We start from the raw sequence: 20173 nt of genomic DNA, 5'->3' as shown, positions 1-20173 counted from the left end.
AACAGAGTTGATAAGAATGTGTCTACCACCAAAAGAAATGTATTGAGCCTTCCATCTGGCTAGTCTCTTTTCAGTCTTCTCGACTATGTTGTCCCATATCTTCAAGTCTTTGTGTGTATTACCTAAAGGCATACCCAAATAAGTTATGGGAAATTTCCCCACTCCACAGCCCAAAATGTCAGCTAGACTTTGGATGTTTGTCACATCCTTAATAGGATATAAACTGCTCTTTCCCTAGTTAACTTTCAGACCTGTACAAGGTTCAAAAAACAACAAAATTAGTTTGATGAATCTAAATTGCTCCTCCCGTGGCTCACAGAAAATCACGGTGTCATCAGCATAAAGTAGATGGCAAATCTCTTTAATATCACCATTGTTTCCACTAATCTGGAAACCTCTGATCCACCTGTTTTGAGTAGCAATCCTTATCAAGCTATCAAATCCCTCCATTACCAAGACTAAATAAAAAGGGTGAAAGAGGATCACCTTGTCTGATTCCCCTTCCTGAAAGAGAAAAAACCCACCGGTTCTCCATTTACAAGAATGGAGATTCTCACAGTGCTTATGCAAAATTTAATCCATGCCACCCATCTTTCTCCAAAACCCATTTGTCTCAAGGTGTTTAGTAGGAAACCCCAATTTACATGATCGTATGCTTTTTCAATGTCCAGCTTGCACATTACCCCTGGAATGTTTTCTTTCAAGCTGGAGTCCACACACTCACTTGCAATGAGAGCTGCATCCATTATTTATCTTCCTTTAATGAATGCCATTTGGTTTTTGTTGACAAGCTTATCAATCACTCTTTTCAGCCTTTCTGCCAGTAGTTTTGCAATCACCTTGTAAATTCCAGTAATCAGACTTATTGGTCTGAAGTCTTTAAGTTCAACAACACCGGCTTTCTTGGGGATGAGTGCTATAAAAGTAGCATTAAAGCTCTTCTCAGTAATCTGTCTAGTAGTTAACTTTCAGACCTGTACAAGGTTCAAAAAACAACAAAATTAGTTTGATGAATCTAAATGCTCCTCCCGTGGCTCACAGAAAATCACGGTGTCATCTGCATAAAGTAGATGGCAAATCTCTTTAATATCACCATTGTTTCCACTAATCTGGAAACCTCTGATCCACCTATTTTGAGTAGCAATCCTTATCAAGCTATCAAACCCCTCCATTACCAGGATAAATAAAAAGGGTGAAAGAGGATCACCTTGTCTGATTCCCCTTCCTGAAGAGAAAAAAACCCACCGGTTCTCCATTTACAAGAATGGAGATTCTCACAGTGCTTATGCAAAATTTAATCCATGCCACCCATCTTTCTCCAAAACCCATTTGTCTCAAGGTGTTTAGTAGGAAACCCCAATTTACATGATCGTATGCTTTTTCAATGTCCAGCTTGCACATTACCCCTGGAATGTTTCCTTTCAATCTGGAGTCCACACACTCGCTTGCAATGAGAGCGGCATCCATTATTTGTCTTCCTTTAATGAATGCCATTTGGTTTTTGTTGACAAGCTTATCAATCACTCTTTTCAGCCTTTCTGCCAGTAGTTTTGCTAATATCTTGTAAACTCCAGTAATCAGACTTATTGGTCTGAAGTCTTTAAGTTCAGCAGCACTGGCTTTCTTGGGGATGAGTGCTACAAAAGTAGCATTAAAGCTCTTCTCAGTAATCTGTCTAGCCTGGAATTCTTGTATAGCCTTTATAATATTCTCTTTTAGGATCTCCAGAAAGACAAGTAAAAGGACATGGGAAACCATCAGGTCCAGGTGCTTTCTCCATAGCATAAAGCTTTAAGCAGCCTAAGATCTCTTCCTCCTCAAAAGGACCCTCTAGTTCTATCTGCTCCTCCACACTAATGGTTGTGATCCCTTGTAATTGTAGCTCAGGCCTCCACTCCTCTGGTTCTGTGTACAAATTTTGGTAGAAGCTTTTGATGGTCTCTTTAATGACAGAGGGATCATTAGTATTGCATCCATCCACCAGTAGAGACTCAATGGAATTATACCTCTTTTGAGAAGTCGCTACTCTGTGAAAAAACTTAGTATTTTTATCCCTCTGCTTTAGCCACTGGATTCTTGATCTTTGCCTCCATCTTATTTCTTCATTCTTAGCTACTTGCTCATAAGTGCTAGCCAAATTTGTTTTTTGTTGGATCTCCTCCTCTGTGAGCACTCTTTGTTCCTGTACAGCTTCCCATTTGGCCAGCTCCTCCATAATCTCCTCCTTTTGTGCTTTACAATTTTTTCTATTATTCTTACTCCATTCCTTCATCTTTCCTTTCAAAAGTTTCAGCTTTTCTGCCAAAACAAAACCTGGGGTTCCAGTTATTACAAAAGATTGCCACCATAATTTCACCTCTTCCTTGAATCCTTCCACTCTCATCCACCAATTTTCGAATTTGAAGTAGGACTTCTTGAAATTCAGATTCCCACATGTCAGTAGAATTGGGTTGTGGTCAGATCCCAACTTTGGCATTGTGGATTGCTTGATAAAAGTGAATTGCTCCTCCCATTGTGAGCTATAGAGAAATCTATCAATTCTGGAAGCTGTTTGGTGCCCTTCCCCTCTTCTCCAAGTGTAAGACCCTCCAAATAAAGGAGGGTCTACTAATTCCAATTCCTCAATGCATTCAGAAAATTCAGTCATAGCACCATTAATCCTAGAGCAATTGGATCTTTCTGCCGGGTATCTAATAACATTGAAGTCCCCCCCTACTACCCAAGGACCTTCACACAGACTTCTCATAGCACCCAACTCACCCCACAGTTCTCTCCTCTCTATTTTCTTGCACTTAGCATGTATCTTACTGTTATCATTGCTTCATATGCTGAGAAATTCTTACCAACCATCCACAATTCAAGAAAATTAAGAAAAGATAGGAACTCATGAGATTTGCCAAAATTTTAAACATAGAATTTTTGAGGATTGAATAGTTTGGATATTTTGATGAGCCCTAGTAATAGGACTCTGATCTTATTAGGCTATGGGTAATTTATAAATCAAATGGAAATGGGTTGATCAGTATGACGGGATTCGGACCACCTTGACCTTTGTCCGAAGACTCTCGTTTAGAGCTGATTTATTTGGATGTAATTGGCACCTTGGAACAGTTAATTGTGTGGATTGCCACATGGTGACATACTAGAGACATAGCATTAACCCCTAAGTTTCGAACTTGAGTAAGTGGCGACTTTACCCCTAAATGCATGTTTTGATACTAATAATGTTTTGTCATAACTGCTGCGTGATAGTAGGGCCACCAGGAGTCCATTTGCAGGAACAGGACTGCCTAAAGTCCCACTGTTTGCCTTGATTGAGTTAACCATAAGTAAAATCAGAGATAGCTTGGTGGGTAGAATGCTCGGAGATGTCTGTCATGACCCTCCAGTTTTTGGATCATGACATGACTAACCTTTCTCTTTCATTTATCTTTTCTCAAATTTTCTTTTCCACAAGATGGGTAATAGACCAGACACACTTGAAGAAAGAACTACTCAAGCTCCTCTTTCAATAAGTGAGGTACTACCTTTCACTAGGCCTTAAGACACCACTTTCGCATTTCAGGAAAGGTCAAAACACAAGAAGGATGCAACTGCATGCAGAGAATATCAAAAGGAACTGCTATGATCCTGGAAGGCCCGGATAGCATAAGAAAAAAATATTTTTAATGACTTGAGTTTATATACCATATGTATATGGTTCATGGAGGGCCAAAATGGGGCTATGGAGCTATTTTTTTTAAAACTGGTAACTTATGGACCTAAGGAGCTATTTAGAGGTCAAAAAATAGAGTTGGAAAGTTGGAGCAACATTTGAGATTGAGTAGCACATGACTTCACTTCATTAGAGAATATTTCTCAATCAAAAACATGCAAACTAAACCAATATTTTAGATATCGAAATCTAGTTTCCAGAGGTTTAAATGGTTCGTCATTTTGACTCTCCTACACAAAGCTATGGTCGTTCTATCAGAAATCTTGCAGTGCAGAAGACTAAAGCCTATAGCAATGCACTGGTGGATATTTCTGTTTGATATTTGGTCCTTTAAAAGGACCTCCGGACTTATTTTTCATCAGCTTGGTTGATAGTTTGTGACATATTTTGAGATTCGAGACACACATTGTGAGGGTAGAATCTCTTTGTTTGGATTGTACTTGGCAATTACTCTCAAGCTTAATTCATGACAGTAATTCTTTTTTTCTTAAAATATTTACAGCTTTGTTTATTGTCGTTATTTGGGGTGATATTTATTTTCATATATCAATTGTTAACATGGACATTCAATAAGGTTCTAAGCTTCTTTTTATTCTTCAATTCCTAAAAAAAAAATCTCTCCAGTCATTTGCATTAATCAATTTGTTATTTACTATATCCGCTTGAGTGTATCCTGCATCATATCAGGAACACTACACAAGAGAAGGCTGATCAGTTGTGTAAATGCAAATACAACTAGAGTGATCACGTTCCCAAATATTTAGATCTGAAAGCAGTTTTGTTAGATTTAGATATTAAAAGAAAACCTTTGGAATGCTAGGAATCTACCTTAAAGGCATTGGATATCGTGTTAGTCATTCGATCCAGAATAAAACCTCCTGCTAAGGTTCCAAATATTCCACATATGATAGTAACACCTCCAAACATCAGATCTGCATTGTTCTGCAAAAGGAACCAATTGCAGATCAGTTGCCTACCCCTGACATATGCTTTTTGGTTTTCATTTGTTTAAAATTCAAGACTGATAACTAGTTCATGCAACAAAAACAATGTAACAGGGTGGGCATTTCACCAACTGAACTCATTAAACTTACAAATAGTAATTCCCAAGAAAGACCATCTCACAGAAAGAAAGATGTTATCAACAGATTTACATATGTGTCTTTTGAGAATACTTATGAAGTGATGACCCGAATGCTTACCATGTGGTATATGTAATAACCAGCCTTTGGTCCCCAATACGAGTATGCACCTATTACAAAATTATATGCTATGTATCCTGCAAAAGAACCATTCAAATAGAATAATCAGAATCTAGCACTTGGTAATTGAAATATGCTAGCTGGTTCAGTGCATATATGAGATCACAACAAATATAGGAAAAACTAATCTATGAGCACGCAATGCGTGTGTACAATCATGTCAATGAGTGCAAACTTTATAAAGTCACATAAATATTACTCCCTCTGTTTAAAAAAGAATGGCCTAGTTTCCTTTTTAGTCTGTTTTAAAAAGAATTGACCCCTTTCCTTTTTTGACAACACTTTAACATCAACCTTCCACGTGGCATGTTTAAGGCCACAAGATTAAAGGGCATTTTGGTACACTAGTTTCTGGACACGTGTAACGTACGTGTGTTTCATGCGAATAAATAGACTTCCTAAAATGGAGTATATAATACTCTATTTAAATGTGTGTATAATGAGCAGTTGAAATTCTGAACCTACAAAGTTGAACAGCAATTGAGTTAAAAAGTAGATTCAAATATAACATATATTTATAATGCAATATTATTCATCTGTCATGTAACAAAATGAGATACATGCTTGGGAGTTATTTTCTTTCTTTACGAAGATAGCAAATTCAGGTATGATACTAATAATGTTTAAAAAATAAATATCTATACTATATTAGAAGTGAGAGGCCACAAAGCATCCAAAATGACACAAAACGAAACCAATAAAGTTGGATATAAAATCAGACTCATGAAATATATACATACTTATGAATTTGGTTCAGTAATTACTCCCAAAGTGATATTTTTGGAGCAAACTAAAAAAATAAAGTGTGAAATAACTAAATTAAAATATATTATTTGTACACATTATTTCGTAAACACAAGCCATATTCAAGCAGTAAGCAGAAACTGAACTTGTTCAAAGGGAAAAAATAGTATTACCTTATACTGGGCAAAACTCAACAAATAAAAGGGCAATAGTAATAGTTTTTTGTGTAGTCTAACAGAAGAGGAGTAAGAATAAAATGATAAAGAAATCTGACAGTGTGGTAACTTTATAAAGTGCAAAAACTATGAAAAGGGTATAGAGTATTTAACTGGTTGAAGTTTAAAAGATCAAATATATAAATGCTGTAATATGGCAAGTTTGATACTGTAATTGGTAATTTTAAAAGGTTTGGACACTAATAGTCTACAATAATTGTAGCAGATAGAAGGCTGCTACAAGGGTAGAGGGGTAGAGGGGCGGGCCCATTATCCACCGAGTTTAGAAGGCTGTGATTGGTCCAAAGGGCGGGTCACAGACGGATTTCTCGGTTATCAAAAAAAAAAAAAATTGTAGCAGATAGAACTAGTACCCACCCCCCCTTTCAGTGAAACTGAATTAATTATCCAATTGATAGCAGATAAACATTTTAGTTTCTAACATGTAAAAGTTATTAGAGGAATAGTGTTAATTAAGTTATTAGGACAAAGTGGTTATTTTTAATATGATTAGGGATATTTTCGTAATTCAACTTTCAACTATGGAGCTTCCCACTATTAGTATTAGTAATTAGTATTATATATATATATATATATATATATCCTTAAAAGCATGAACTCCCTAACTTGAATGTTAAATTACTATAATACCCCAACTTAAAACACTTAATTTAGTATATATTCTATATTTTATATTATATTTATTTATTTATTTACTCTATACTAGTAAAATTACCCGGAAAAAATCGAGCCCACTGAATGCACAATGTTCTCTAAGGATGGAACGATTCTATTCACCAATGTATTGATACAAAAACAATGGTGTCAGTGAGCCACTCAACAGGAGTAAAGTACACGAATATTTAATTGTGCAGAAGAAGTAGTTCAGAATTTTCATTGTTTTAAAAATGAGAAAAAAATCCCTCTATTTATAGACAACAAAAGATAGTGTGAACAAATGCTTATTGTGCCTTATCGGAAATGTCACAACTCTTTGAAAAAAGTTACAACCCTTCGGAAAGGTCACAACCTTTCACAAAAGTCACAACTTTTCATAAAAGTCACAATTTTTCATAAAAGGGAAGGGCTAGTTTTAAAAATAAATAAATTAAAAGGGAATCCTGGTTTGTGGTGGCGCCACGTAGGCGGGTCTAGAGTTCTCTTTTATATATATATATTATAATTATATATATATATATATATGATATGATATATGATTATATTAAAAGCTAACACCTTTTCACATTGATGGGTAGTTACTTTTCCGAAGGGTTGTGACTTTTTCGATGAGTTATGACATTTCCAAAGAGTTGTGATTTTTCTGAAGGGTTGTGATTTATCTGATAAGGCACGTAAGTACCTTTTCATACTATCATTTGTTGTCTATAAATAGTGGGGTTTTATCACACTTTTAAACTACAAATTTTATAAGTTTCTGTTTTTCTTCTTAAAACAAGGAAGATTGTGAGAGTTGATCAATTATTCAATTACAGTATTTTTTGTGGATAAATTAGATAGATCAACAAAAATTGATGCAACAAGGAGAATGGAATAACTCAACTACAAACGAGAAGACTATCTAGATAATTAATATGTACTCATTTTCATAGCCATAAATATACTTTTGCAGCAACTTCCACTTGACAAGAACATCAATGATTTTCTGTTGCACAAACTACAACTTGGTGTTTTCAAGTTGTGAAAAGTCTCAAATTGTTGGAGAAAAAAGATTCGATCAAAAACTTGTTTGAAGAGTCCAAACTGGATTAATTAGTACTCCTCCGTTTCTAATTTATTTGTTGTACTTTTATTTTTATTCAGTTTAATATATAATTTATTTTTTTCTTGGGGGTGGGGCGCATCTTTAAGACCACAAAGTTAAAAGTCATTTTTATATATTCTACATATCCTTAAATTATGAGTCCTCTTTATTTTTAAAAATTTCACATCAAATTAAAATTAGATAAATCTATATCTATGCTTTTATCTATATATATTCTATACTATCTTAAAATAATGAACTACCTAACTTAAATGTTGAATTATTGTAATACCCACAACTTAAAACACCAAATTTAGTATATCTTCTATATTTTATATTGTATTATATTTATTTATTTATTTACTTTATATTACTCCCTCCGTCCCATTTTATGTGGCACTTTTCGGATTTCGAGATTCAAACAAGTCTATTTTATAACGTAAGTTTTTCATAGATCTTTTAAACATTTTGAATTATCAATTATTGTGACTTGTAGTACTTTTTACATAGTTTACAAATATATAAATATCATTTCGAAAAAATTGAACATTACATGCGCAAATTGCCGGTCAAACTTAAACTGTTTGACTCTCGAAAAACGAAAAGTGCCGCATAAATTGGGCCAGAGGAAGTATATAATATTAAAGGCACACACCTTTTCACATTGAAGGGTTGTGATATTTCCAAAGAGTTATAACTTTCATGATGAGTTGTGACCTTTTCGAAGGGTTGTGACTTTTCTATAGGTATGCGACTTTTCCGACAAGTTGTGACTTTTTCGAAGGATTGTGACTTTTCCAAAGAAATATGACTTTTCCGATGTATTGTGAACTTTTTGAAGGGTTGTTTCTTTTCTAAAGGGTTGTGACATTTTTTTGATAAGGCACAATAAACATTTTTCATACACTACCCTTTGTTGGCTATAAATACAGGGGTTTCCTCAAATTTTTAAACTACAATTTTTTTAAAGTTTTTCGTTGTTCTTCTTCTTCTTAAAACACCCAATTTAGTATATCTTATATATTTTATATTAAAAGAAGACACCATTTCACATTGAATGGTTACGACTTTTCCAAAGAGTTTGACTTTTCCGATGACTTGTGACTTTTCCGAAGGGTTGTGATTTTTATGATAAAAAAAAATATGCACATGCTCATACTACACTTTGTTTAATATAAATGGAGGGGTTTCCTCACATTTTTAAACACGATTTTTTAAAAATTTTTTATTCTTCTCAAGTTTGATTTACGGACATTGACAATCTCAAAGTTAAGTGAAATCAGAACACTCCTTAACATGAATGGTAAATTAATATAATACTCCAACTAAAAATATCCAATTTAGTATATCTTCTATATTTTATATCAATATTTTTTTATATTATATTATATAAAAAGTACGAACTCCAACAATACAATACTAACTAAGTAATGCCTATGGGGGAGGGAGGAGAAAGTACATTTAAGAGGTGTAACTCAGGGACTTTAAGAGTGACTAACTTTTCAGTAGTAATAATAAGAAAATTTACATCCACTATTCACAAGAACTTATACTTTATCATTCATTTTATAATTGTTTGCTTAATTTTTTTATTTAATAATATTCAGAGTTTTTAAAAATAGTATAGTACATGGTTTGATATGCATGTGCATCAAAACTAGTATATATATATATGTATATATATATATGGGAAAATACATAAAAAAACCCTGAACTTGGTAGCATAACTTACTTTAACACTAAAACTATACGGGCGTTTAAATACCCCCCTTAACATATTTGAAGTGAATTATTACCACCCTAAAAATATAATACCAGTCTCAAGTTGGCAAGTGTATTACACACGCGCCACATCATTGACACATCAGAACCACATAAGCACCACGTCATAGCCACATGGGAAATTCTCTAAAATTTGATTTTTGATTTTTTAAATTCATTTCCTTCTTTCCTTTTCAGAATATTTAAATACTAGTTAATCTTTAGTTCTTAATTAGTTTAAGAAAAATTGAAGTCATTACCAGTGATTTTTTTTCAATACTCAACGTCATTTACTGCCATTGTCGATTGTCGGTGTTCTTTATTTTTTTTATTTTTATATACTAATCAAGTTCTAATTCTTAACTTTTTTTTTGCAATTAACAGAACCATATTCTATATATTAAGAAGGTTAATAGGAAAATTAAGCTGAAGCTAAAAGCTAATTATAGACTCTTTGTTCTAAACACAATAAAAAGAGCACTGATTTGAACTTCTTCTGGAAACATATTACTTATGCTTTGTTGCTCCACACCAATTCTAAATGGATCTAACATGTGTTGCACTACTCCAAGCACGATGACGATTTTTACACCAAAAAACACAAGCCCATGTTGAACCAGACTAATGTGGAATTCTTAACTAATTCAAGAAAAACACATTTATTTGTAGTGATTTTTCTTTAAAAAAAAACTTTCTCTACCCATTGCTTCAATCGCCATTGCCAACCATTAACATTATAGATCGGTTAACAAAACCTCATCTTCTTTTATGCCCAAGTCTTTATTTTCAAAAAAATTCATAACTTTTTAAGAAAAATCAAATCTCCAAATTAAAGAGTAAAAAAAATTATGTGGATCTGATTCTTTTTATTTATGTGCTTTGAATGTAGAGTTTGAAGAAGGAGAAAGAGGATGCGGTGGGTTGGGGAAAGGGTGACGTGGGGAGTTTGAGGAAGAAAAGACAAGCAGGCAGAGGGGGTAGGTGGGGTTTTGAAAAAGCGGGGTGGGGGGGTTTGAAGAAGAAGAAGAATGGGGTGGGTGGGTTTCTTTTTTTTTTCATAAATACAAAGTGGGACCATTACTATTTTTAAAAATAACTTAACGTGCTTTCAAAAAAAATTCTTTTCTTTTTTTGCCACGTCATCCGTTAGGATGGTATTAAATTCACGCGAAATGAAATTAGGAGGGTAAATAAACGCTCGTATAGTTTAAGTGTTAAAGTAAGTTCTGCTGCCAAGTTCAGGGGGGTTTTTATGTATTTTCCCTATATATATATATATATATGATATATGATTTGACATAACTTTAATTTAGAACCACAAGATTAAAAAGTTTTTTTCTTTTCTTAAACTCCGTTCCAAGTCAAACTAGGCCATTCTTTTTTAAATTGAGGGAGTATTAAAGAATGTGTTTGAGTTACAAAATAATAATTAAAGAAAAAAATTTAAGTTATTTGAGAAAAATGAATGATGATCCTATTTAGCAACAATTGTTTTTAGTTGCCCATCAAAAAGAAAGAAGGGAAACTAACTTAAATAACTGCCTGCCAAAAGATTAGCCAACAGATGTATAAGATATGCATAAATAGTTGTATAAGATATGTATATTGGCTAGTGGCTGTACATATTTTAGACGAGCAGCCAAATGTGTAACTTCCCCAAAAAAAGAATGTGATTTTTTTAGATTGACTTTAATGCTCCAGGATATTATATAGTATAGTTTTTTGAGTTTGAGATAAACAAATTTACAAACAGTATCCTTGTAAATATTCTAGAATATACATAGCAGGTAACTTAATTTACTCCTATTCTCTTATTTTCTCTTCCACCTCACATGGTATTAGAGCCTGATTAACGTCAGTAACATATTGGAAGAATAAAATTATGTTGCCGTGCCAGTTTCCGACAACTTTCACGACCATCTGACATAACCTGTGTTTCTATTGGTGTTGTGATTAAACCAACACCACAATGGAACCAGGACACCTCCACGACCAAAACTCAGCCAGATCTGTTCCGACCGCTTGAGGGAGAGTTCTTTTTTTCAGATAGACTCACCCCCTTATTCTGAGACCACCTATACAGGTTCCACTAGATTCCGATCACTTTCCAATGAGGCAGTGGACTTTCGGCAAACATCCTCACTGTTTCCGACGAGATCTGCTCTGTCCCAGACCTTGGATCATCATTTTATCTGGTAGCTGTATCTTACCCTTGATTTGAGGTTTTTTCAACTAATTTGAAAAAAATGTCCCTCGGATTATATATTTTTGGTTCTAAAAAAATCATGATTTCCAACAATTCGAACCATTCTATCACTATTGAACCCTTAATAGGTAGTGCAAACTACTTGGTCATCTTCAATATAACTATGGTGTAAGGGGAAACATTTTCACGATTACTTAATTAAACAAGCTACAGATATTAATGAAAAGGATAGGGGAAAATGGAAGAAGATTGATACTCAATTGTGTAGTCTATTCTGGAAAGCTATTGATTCGAAGTTGATGTCGTTGTTTTAATCATTCCATACGTGCTTCTTAGTTTGGGAAAAGGCTATACACAAAAAAATCTCCCGCTTTTATAATGTGATTAGTCGGTTGACTAATCTCAAAAACCAGGATTTGGATATACCTACTTATCTTTGACAGGTTCAACTGTTCAAACGTTATTTAGAGTAAAAAAGAACTGATCAAGTGCTTATGGAAAATGCAAACTCAAAAAGGAAATTTCTGTTTGCATAGATGCTCAGGCCATGACTTGTTTCCATAAGGTGTTTGCCCATCTTCTGACTTCTGATTGGATGGGAAACTCTGAGACATTATCTGGGAAAGCCCCGACCAAACATCTTTGTAAAACTTCACTTTGGGAGCTTGACCCCTCATCAATGCATATAACTCCTCCCTTCATCAATACGGAGTCTTAAATGTCCTCATTACCTTCCCTACTCAACCACTTAAAGCTCCTGGCAGCTTCAGAGTATGGAAGGTTCTTCTCAGTTAATCTTGACTCAGCCCTAGAATGGGGATCCTGTTTCTTCAAAAAAACTTCTATCTTGTCAGCAATAAAATTCCATCCTAAACTAATGTCAGTTCCGGTATGATTACCATTGATCTTTTTCTCCCCCCTTAAACTCACAATGCTGATACACCAGCCAAACTTGTTAAAATTCCTAGAGCAAAATGTTTCTGAGAAATTAACTCTTCTCTTCCATCTTCTGACAAAGTTACCATTCACTTTCGATGCTTCTCTCAGACTTTGAGAGATCCATTCCATAGTCATCTTGTTAAAAGTTGTTCTCCGGATGAAATTTCTACTCCTCTCAGTCCACTCGTACCATATCTCTGTTGTGCCACATGATTGTTATGTCAAAAGATTTGAAACCCACCGCAAAATAGATGCTGTTATCCATCAGAACCCTAGGAAAGTGGGTACCGGAAGAAGGGGAGAGATAGATAGAGAAGAAAAGAGAGAGAAAAGAGAGAGAAGAGTTACACACAACACAGCCTATAATACTGAATAGGGTGTATAAATGTTTTTTACATTAACATTATGAATATTTAATTCTAATGGGGTATAAAGGTCATCAACTTTTGAGGGGTATTTTAGTTTGGAGCTTCCCACTTCTATATTAGTATAGATAGATAGTAGGAAATTCAAAATAGGTTCAACCACATACCAGTATAAGAATACTAAGAACAAAGAAGCATCAAATCAACAAAGTCGAACAAGTGAATACAATACCTAGGATATTCACGACGTAGACCTTGTCAAGCAAAAGCACCTTCATATCCATCCAAAATCTTGTAAATTGGTTCAAAATTCCGGGTGCACTTTTTGAACTGCAAAGGAGAGAGAAAAATAAGATGCATGACGAAGTTGTCTACTATATTACAGCGATCAGTGAATGCCAATTCCAATCATGCTTGCACGCATGATGGTAAATTTTGGCTGTCATAGACCATGTTTTTATGAATGCTCCTTACCCATCCATGGAATCATTCCTTGTTTGGGATGAACCATCTTGACAAGGTGAAGTAACTGCATTAATGAAAAGAGATTAAAATCAAATTATGGTGTGATTGATATAATCACAAGAAAGAACCTTGCAAGGAAAACAAATAAAAAGGAACAGAGATAACATCAACTTTATCCATCACAGTGCTGAGTTATCCTTCAGGGGTCGTTTGGTTCAAAACTAGGTTATCCTGGGATTATAACCAGGATTATCTATCCCACCTTCTATATGGGATAGATGATCTCATTCCATTATCAAGACCAGGATAAAATCATGATAAAAGAATCATTCAATGTACTCTAAAAAATCATTCAATCAATCAACTACACCCTATCTAATTAGTAAGGACTATAATGAATCTTCTATCAACATCATTATATCTATGCCTTCATTATAATACCAAATAATTTGTTAAAGGCAATGGATTTTCTACAACTAGAAGTTCTTTAAATTTCACAGTTATCCATTCACTAACATAAAACGGCAACTAGTTGGTCGATCTTCACAAGCACCTGATGTAGTCTAAGTATAATGATGACTGTATTAATCACAATTAGTTGGTAACCCTTTTACATTGTATTCTGTCATTAGTACGTTGGCATTAAATTTGGGAGGTTGTAAGTCTTTTTAGACTACTTCCTTGAACAATCTAACAATAGATTTACCTTGTCCCCAGTTATCACATTATGCCATGATATTGATGATCATACTTACTGGTGAGTATCACCTTATGTAATGATACTGATGCTCCTACTTACTATTGCTGGACCATTTTGATTAATAAAATCTGGCCCATGATGTGGCCATAATTTTTATTTTTATTTTAAAAAGATGATCCTACTTATTGGCGCATATGGACATCTACATAGGACAGAAAACATTTTTTTATCAAGCAAAATGTGGTATTTTTCATTAAACTGCATCTAGAAGATGCTAAAAGATACATCAGCTTAGCAAAACAGTAGCTCCTGTACAATGTTCCTGTAATAACGAACTGTAAATCAAGGAGCTAACAAATTTCATGAAATGATCAATACTATTTGCATCTTCAAGTTTACACAAACAAAAGAGATTTTCTTAAAATCAAGCTAGGACATGGTGGAAGCACCTCAAGCGACATTCTTTTATTTTACTTGTATACATCTATGAACAACCTAACTTATAGTATTATTTAGCAGTTCAGGTTTTATGTGTGCAAAACAAGAACTTCTCCCAACAAAATTACTATCTTTTGATATACAATCTTCATATGTGATTTTCTGAGTTCTTGGCAACGCATTTGCTTATAAAAGAAAAGAGCCAAATAACATTCCTGTTCACAGATTAATATATTTGGGAGGATGTACCTCCCAAGCACATCATCCAGGTAAAGGAATCTTGTAGGTTAGGACAAGAATTGTGAACCCTGTTGAATTAGGTAGAGAAGGTGAAATGAACACATATGAGTGATAGTAGGCATTACCTGCTTCTGTGCAAGAAGTCTGCACAGAAGTCGATGGTCTTTTTGATCCGGTGTGCGAGAACCCTGTAGAAACATTTTTAGAAATTGTCTGGAAAATGCATTGAACTGAATAATTAATATTACATCACCTTTCAATTGCAATGGTTTCATCACAAAACCTAAAATTGCAAAAGGAAGCATCAGCAATGCCTCTATCCCGAACGCCCAACGCCAATTAAGAAGACTTCCAACCTACCACAGAGCGGAGCTTTAGTAAGACTTGGCATGCTCCACAAAAGATACTTTCCCCAAGAAAAGCTTAACTCATAGCAACTGAAGCAAGCTCACCAATCCACCATATACATAACCAACAGCAATCCCAGTTGGTATACACATGTAAAATATTCCCAGCCATGCTGTTTTCTGACATGAAGGAGAATTAGCATGCATCACATTACAGACATAATATGAGATGCAGAAACATTTGACAGTTGTACACAAGCAGCTATGAAGTTGAAGAAGCATGTAAAAAATAGTGATCATCAAGAAAAAAAAAAGTTATATTTAATTAGATGTCTTTGTTAACATGATAAACTAGGAAAGATACAAGAAGGTTAAATTGGAACGAGCATTCATTTCCATTATGAAGCATTGTTGTTCATATCACAACATCTTCTACACAATTTTGAGGAATTTCAACAAAATATGGAACCATATAGTTTAGAAAAGGAAAACAACAAAAATAGGAAACAACTTGCATAAAGCCAGGTTATGCTCATTTTCTGACAGATATCTTCATGGACAACATTGTACAGAAGATCTATGTTAAATAGATCCAGCAATTAAAAAGAAGTAATTGCCTCACAACTTGCTTTAACCAAGCCAACAAGAGAGTTCAATGAACCTAACCTACAGTACAACAACATACCTAGTGTAAATAAATGGAGAACGCTAGAAGGAGGGTTTGAACCTCCGACCTTGTGGTTAACAGCCACAAGCTCTAACCAACTGAACCTAACCTACAGTATATTAAATATTTGTTTACAGGAATTGTGATTGGTCTTCATTACCAGGACACTTGGTAATCCATGGACTAGGTAACATTTAAGTAGAAACTCATGCATAGGACTGGAAGCGTTGTCCCAATGTTTCAGAGTTACAATTATTACCAGACTGATACTCTCAGTTTTGCTCCAGCTAATAAATCATAAACTCATAGTTCTCAATGGCAATACGCAGAGAAGCCTTCAAATATACTAAAAGGTAAAACTACGCCCACTAATGCAATCATACTTTTATGGGGGGCCTCACAAAGTCTAGGCACACCATATTTAAAAATGAAAAGGAGGCGAGAGCTTGCACCTTGTATTATAAGCATAAATAATTTTGAACAATAATGGAACAGGAGTACAGGCAGAGGAACAGCAGAACTACCCATCACATTAGCAATAGATGTTAGCACTCAGAGGCCAGAGCTACCCAGAATATTCTTTGCCTCAGAACAGAAATAAAAGACAAGCAGTACAGCATGCATCATCTACTAAGTCAGCAACTTTACATAGCTGAATCACAAATGCAAAACAAACCTGATCAACTGGGGCATTGTCATCAATGAATGGAGCAGCAAGGCTTATAAAAGATGCCTCACCAACACCCACCATCCTGATAGAGGAAATAAATTATTAACAAATAGAACAACCACCACCCCCAAAAGAAAAAGTAGAAAAACAGGTAGCATTCAAAAGAACTGGCATAATCTACTCACATTCTGCAGATGGTAATGGACCAGAAATTAATTGACAGGCCGCAACCAGCAGTAGCAAAGGTCCAGACTGTCAGTCCAACTCCAATAAGTCTAAATGGATTAACACTGCCAAGTCACAATAATACAAGAAATATGAGAAATTGATTAAATAGAAGGCACATCATAGTGTAAAGGTATACATACAATTCAAATCCTTTCCCTTTATTTTTCCAATCCCCTTTGCAGTTTAAGTGGCAAAGCATGAATTTGGAGAAAGGATGAGGTTTAGTTAAAGTCTTAACATAATTGAAATAACAGCATCTTTAGAGATGTTAATGAGGTAGGCAAGGATTAGGATGAGCATTATTTGTTTTAGTTAAAACTTGGTCTGGTTAACTGGCATGAGTAAAATGGTTTGCTCTAATGGGTTCATCTATGAGAAGGTTAGAGTCAGAAGAGTCGGAATAACAAGAACTCTACCTAAGGCTATTTAATCAGGCAGATTTGATGAAAAGTATGGGGGTGTCTCATAAAATTTGCATCTGCCTCACAAAGTACTTATGTATAGTACATAGCATTTGTAACCCTTTGAAGGTGAGAGTACCCCCAAGAAAATACATATGATGGACCTTGGTTGAAGCTTGTCAATTCCAGTTGAAGTTTTAGCTCATGATCAAAGTATACAAAGTCCACCTGGTATTTCTTTGCCAAGTCTAACTATATTCCCTGTTTCATTGAGTAATAGGCTGGACCTTCCTATTTTTCTTCAAAAAGGTACTCGAATTACTTGTAACCCTCATCCGGCTTATAATTACTTAAGTTAGCACCATTTATCACCTTCATATCATGTCTCCTTTACAAATTTATCCACTGTCAAAATACCTATAATTGCTGCAAAAGAAATGATCATGCAGTTTGGTATCAAGCTATGATTGAGGAAATGACAGCTCTGCATGACAATGGTACTTGGAAGATAGTTATTTTAGTACATGGCAAATAATAGTTGGATGCCGTTGGGTGCTTAAAGTCAACGTAGTGCTGATGAAAGGTTGATCATCTTAAAATTAAATTGGTGCTCAGGGGATATATTCAGATTTTTGGCATTGATTATGGTGATACCTTTTGTTTGGTGGCCATAATTGCATCTATCCGCCACCTTATCTCCACTGCAGCTATGTCTCATTGACCTTTAGTTTTATAATGTAAAATAGTTTTATTCATGACGGGACAAAACAATCGCATACAAGCAGCATAACAAAAAATTCTAAGAAAAAACTACAAAAAGAAATAGTTCTCCATGAACAACGCTTCAATCTTCTGTACATACAGGAGCCTCATGGGTGCACCAAAAATAAAAAGTAAGGAATAATAGATTACAAGAAATCATTCTCTACTCCTTCAAAAGCTCTTGTATAACTCTCTCTCCATATGACCCACATCTCTCTCTCAATACGACCCACATAAGTGCTCGTGGAGCAACATCTCTTCCGTCCTCTAAAAGTCTAACTGAAAAATACTTCTTTCACAGTGCCTAGGATCACCGTTGTACTTCATTAGCTCCATTATCAGTTTGATAGAAAAAATGTCTTCTTTCATCATGAACTTACGGAGGAAGTCAACAGCAAATGCTAGTGTTGTTGCTTAGGGCAAGTCTAGATTAGTATGTCAACAGTGCCTCTTTATGGTTTGGAGCAATCACCAATGGCATGGTTTGGCCATTTAAGCATTGTTGTCCAACATTTTAATATACTTTGGGGTGAAACTGATCACTACGTGTTTGTTGACATTCTTAACAATGTACTAGACTATAGAAGAAAGGGGCAACAAATTATGAAGTTCAATATGGAGACAACATCGATGGAACTTTGTGCACTTATTAAACTTTGGGTAAATTTTCCATTTGTACTTTATTGCTTATTAGAAAAGTAATAAATCAACTGGGTTAAGTGAATTCGTGAATACATTGTCAAGAGTGCTGAGGAATCAGGTGCTACTTCAAGCCTTCCCTACGTACTGATCATCATCCGCATCTTAACTGCCTCTATGATTGACATCTCTACCTATAAACCCCTGGAAGTTTCCTCTACATATGATACTCAAGCATTTGCTAGCATGGGATATGTTCTACATGATGATAAATGGTCAAAGAAGGGCTTAGTGAAGGTTAAAGTGGAGCAGCCAAAGGGCAGCAAGATCTCTGCTGATTCAGCCTCAGAATTGCTTAAAGAAGCAGGTGAGATAAAAGGCAGGTTAGCAGCTCTGGAGGATGGAATGCAGCAGCTGCAGAGACCGGGGACAAGGACCTCCAAAGACACTAGCACAAATGTTGGGAAGCTGAGAATCTCCATGGATGACAATCAGTGTGAAGGAATCAAGACCACGAATAAGCTGATTCAACGAGTCAACTCCTTAACGCAAGAAGCCGAATCCTCTCAGACAGAGCTTGCCATAGCTGTTCAGACCTCCTACTCCAATCTATCCAAGAATGTTGAAAAATCCTACCACCAGTTTTATCAAAGGGGCACTTAAGCCTTGAAGCGAGGCTCAAAACGCGTTGAGCGCTTAGCCTCACTTAATGAGCGCTTCAGTGTCGTCATCAAGGCTCTAAGACATATTTTTCCTTCTGAATGAGCATGTCCTGAAGAGGCGATGCTAAACCATTGATTAAAAACAATCAATTTCTTTGTTATTCATGCTTATTGTAAAGATATGACACCTGGGCCTAACTCAACCCCAAAAGCTAGCTCATGTGGGGAGGTTTGTCCAAGTCCATATAAGGAGACCAAATTCTCATTCCTCTACTGATGTGGGACTTCTTAACACTCCCCCGCACGCCCAGACCTCAACAGAAGCGTGAACACTTCTAAATGGGGGGCCATCATCGGTGAACAACAAATTGAGATGGGCTTGGCTCGGATACCATGTAAAGATATGACACCTGGGCCTAACTCAATCCCAAAAACTAACTCATGAGGGGAGGTTTGTCCAAGTCCATATAAGGAGACCAAATTCCCATCCCTCTACCGATGTGGGACTTCTTTCTTTCTTTTTTATTTTGAAACTGGTAACTTTGTGTCTATTGATAGAAACAGATCAGTACATGGGCTGTACTAGGGCCATATTTACAAGTAAATCTAGATCCTATGATCCCATGTCTATAATGAATCTAACACATCAATAATAGATACAGGATCATTAGACCGAATCTGATTACACCAAAAACATTAGAATAAAGATACAATTCAATTTGATCTGTTCTATACTATTTTCTATGTTCTCAAAACACCTAGAATTTCTCTCCTTCCAGATTGTCCACCATATGCTGGCTGGTATGATTCTCCACCTACTTCTGCTTCTTGCCAGAACCCCAGCTTCTTCCCAACTTTTGAAGGGCCTCTGTAACCTTTCCTGGCATAGTCCAGGAGAAACCTTTAAGGTTTATGAGTAGCCTCCAAAGCTGAAATGTGATCTTGCAGTGAAGGAACAAATGTCGAACAGTTTCTGCTTGTTCTC

General features: G+C 35.3%; 1 protein-coding gene across 2 annotated transcripts in view; it reads right to left on the bottom strand.

Moving 5' to 3' along the window:
- Nucleotides 1-4516: 4516 nt before the first annotated feature.
- LOC102595560 (probable sphingolipid transporter spinster homolog 2) overlaps nucleotides 4517-20173 on the bottom strand; it is a 21598-nt gene continuing 5941 nt past the window's right edge. For both annotated transcript variants that reach the window (XM_015310782.1, XM_015310781.1), the window contains 9 exons: nucleotides 16682-16786; nucleotides 16503-16578; nucleotides 15265-15339; nucleotides 15066-15168; nucleotides 14938-15000; nucleotides 13444-13498; nucleotides 13202-13299; nucleotides 4918-4994; nucleotides 4517-4657 (listed from right to left, as the gene is read on the bottom strand). In XM_015310782.1, coding sequence (XP_015166268.1) covers nucleotides 4532-4657; nucleotides 4918-4994; nucleotides 13202-13299; nucleotides 13444-13498; nucleotides 14938-15000; nucleotides 15066-15168; nucleotides 15265-15339; nucleotides 16503-16578; nucleotides 16682-16786 — 778 coding nt within the window. In that variant the 3' untranslated portion in view covers nucleotides 4517-4531. The remainder of the gene's footprint in view (nucleotides 4658-4917; nucleotides 4995-13201; nucleotides 13300-13443; nucleotides 13499-14937; nucleotides 15001-15065; nucleotides 15169-15264; nucleotides 15340-16502; nucleotides 16579-16681; nucleotides 16787-20173) is intronic.

The sequence above is a fragment of the Solanum tuberosum genome, unplaced genomic scaffold (assembly GCF_000226075.1).
Source record: "Solanum tuberosum cultivar DM 1-3 516 R44 unplaced genomic scaffold, SolTub_3.0 scf00137, whole genome shotgun sequence".
Classification (NCBI taxonomy): domain Eukaryota; kingdom Viridiplantae; phylum Streptophyta; class Magnoliopsida; order Solanales; family Solanaceae; genus Solanum; species Solanum tuberosum.
Note: the sequence above shows the minus strand (reverse complement) of the source record. Positions and strands in the feature narration are given on the sequence as shown.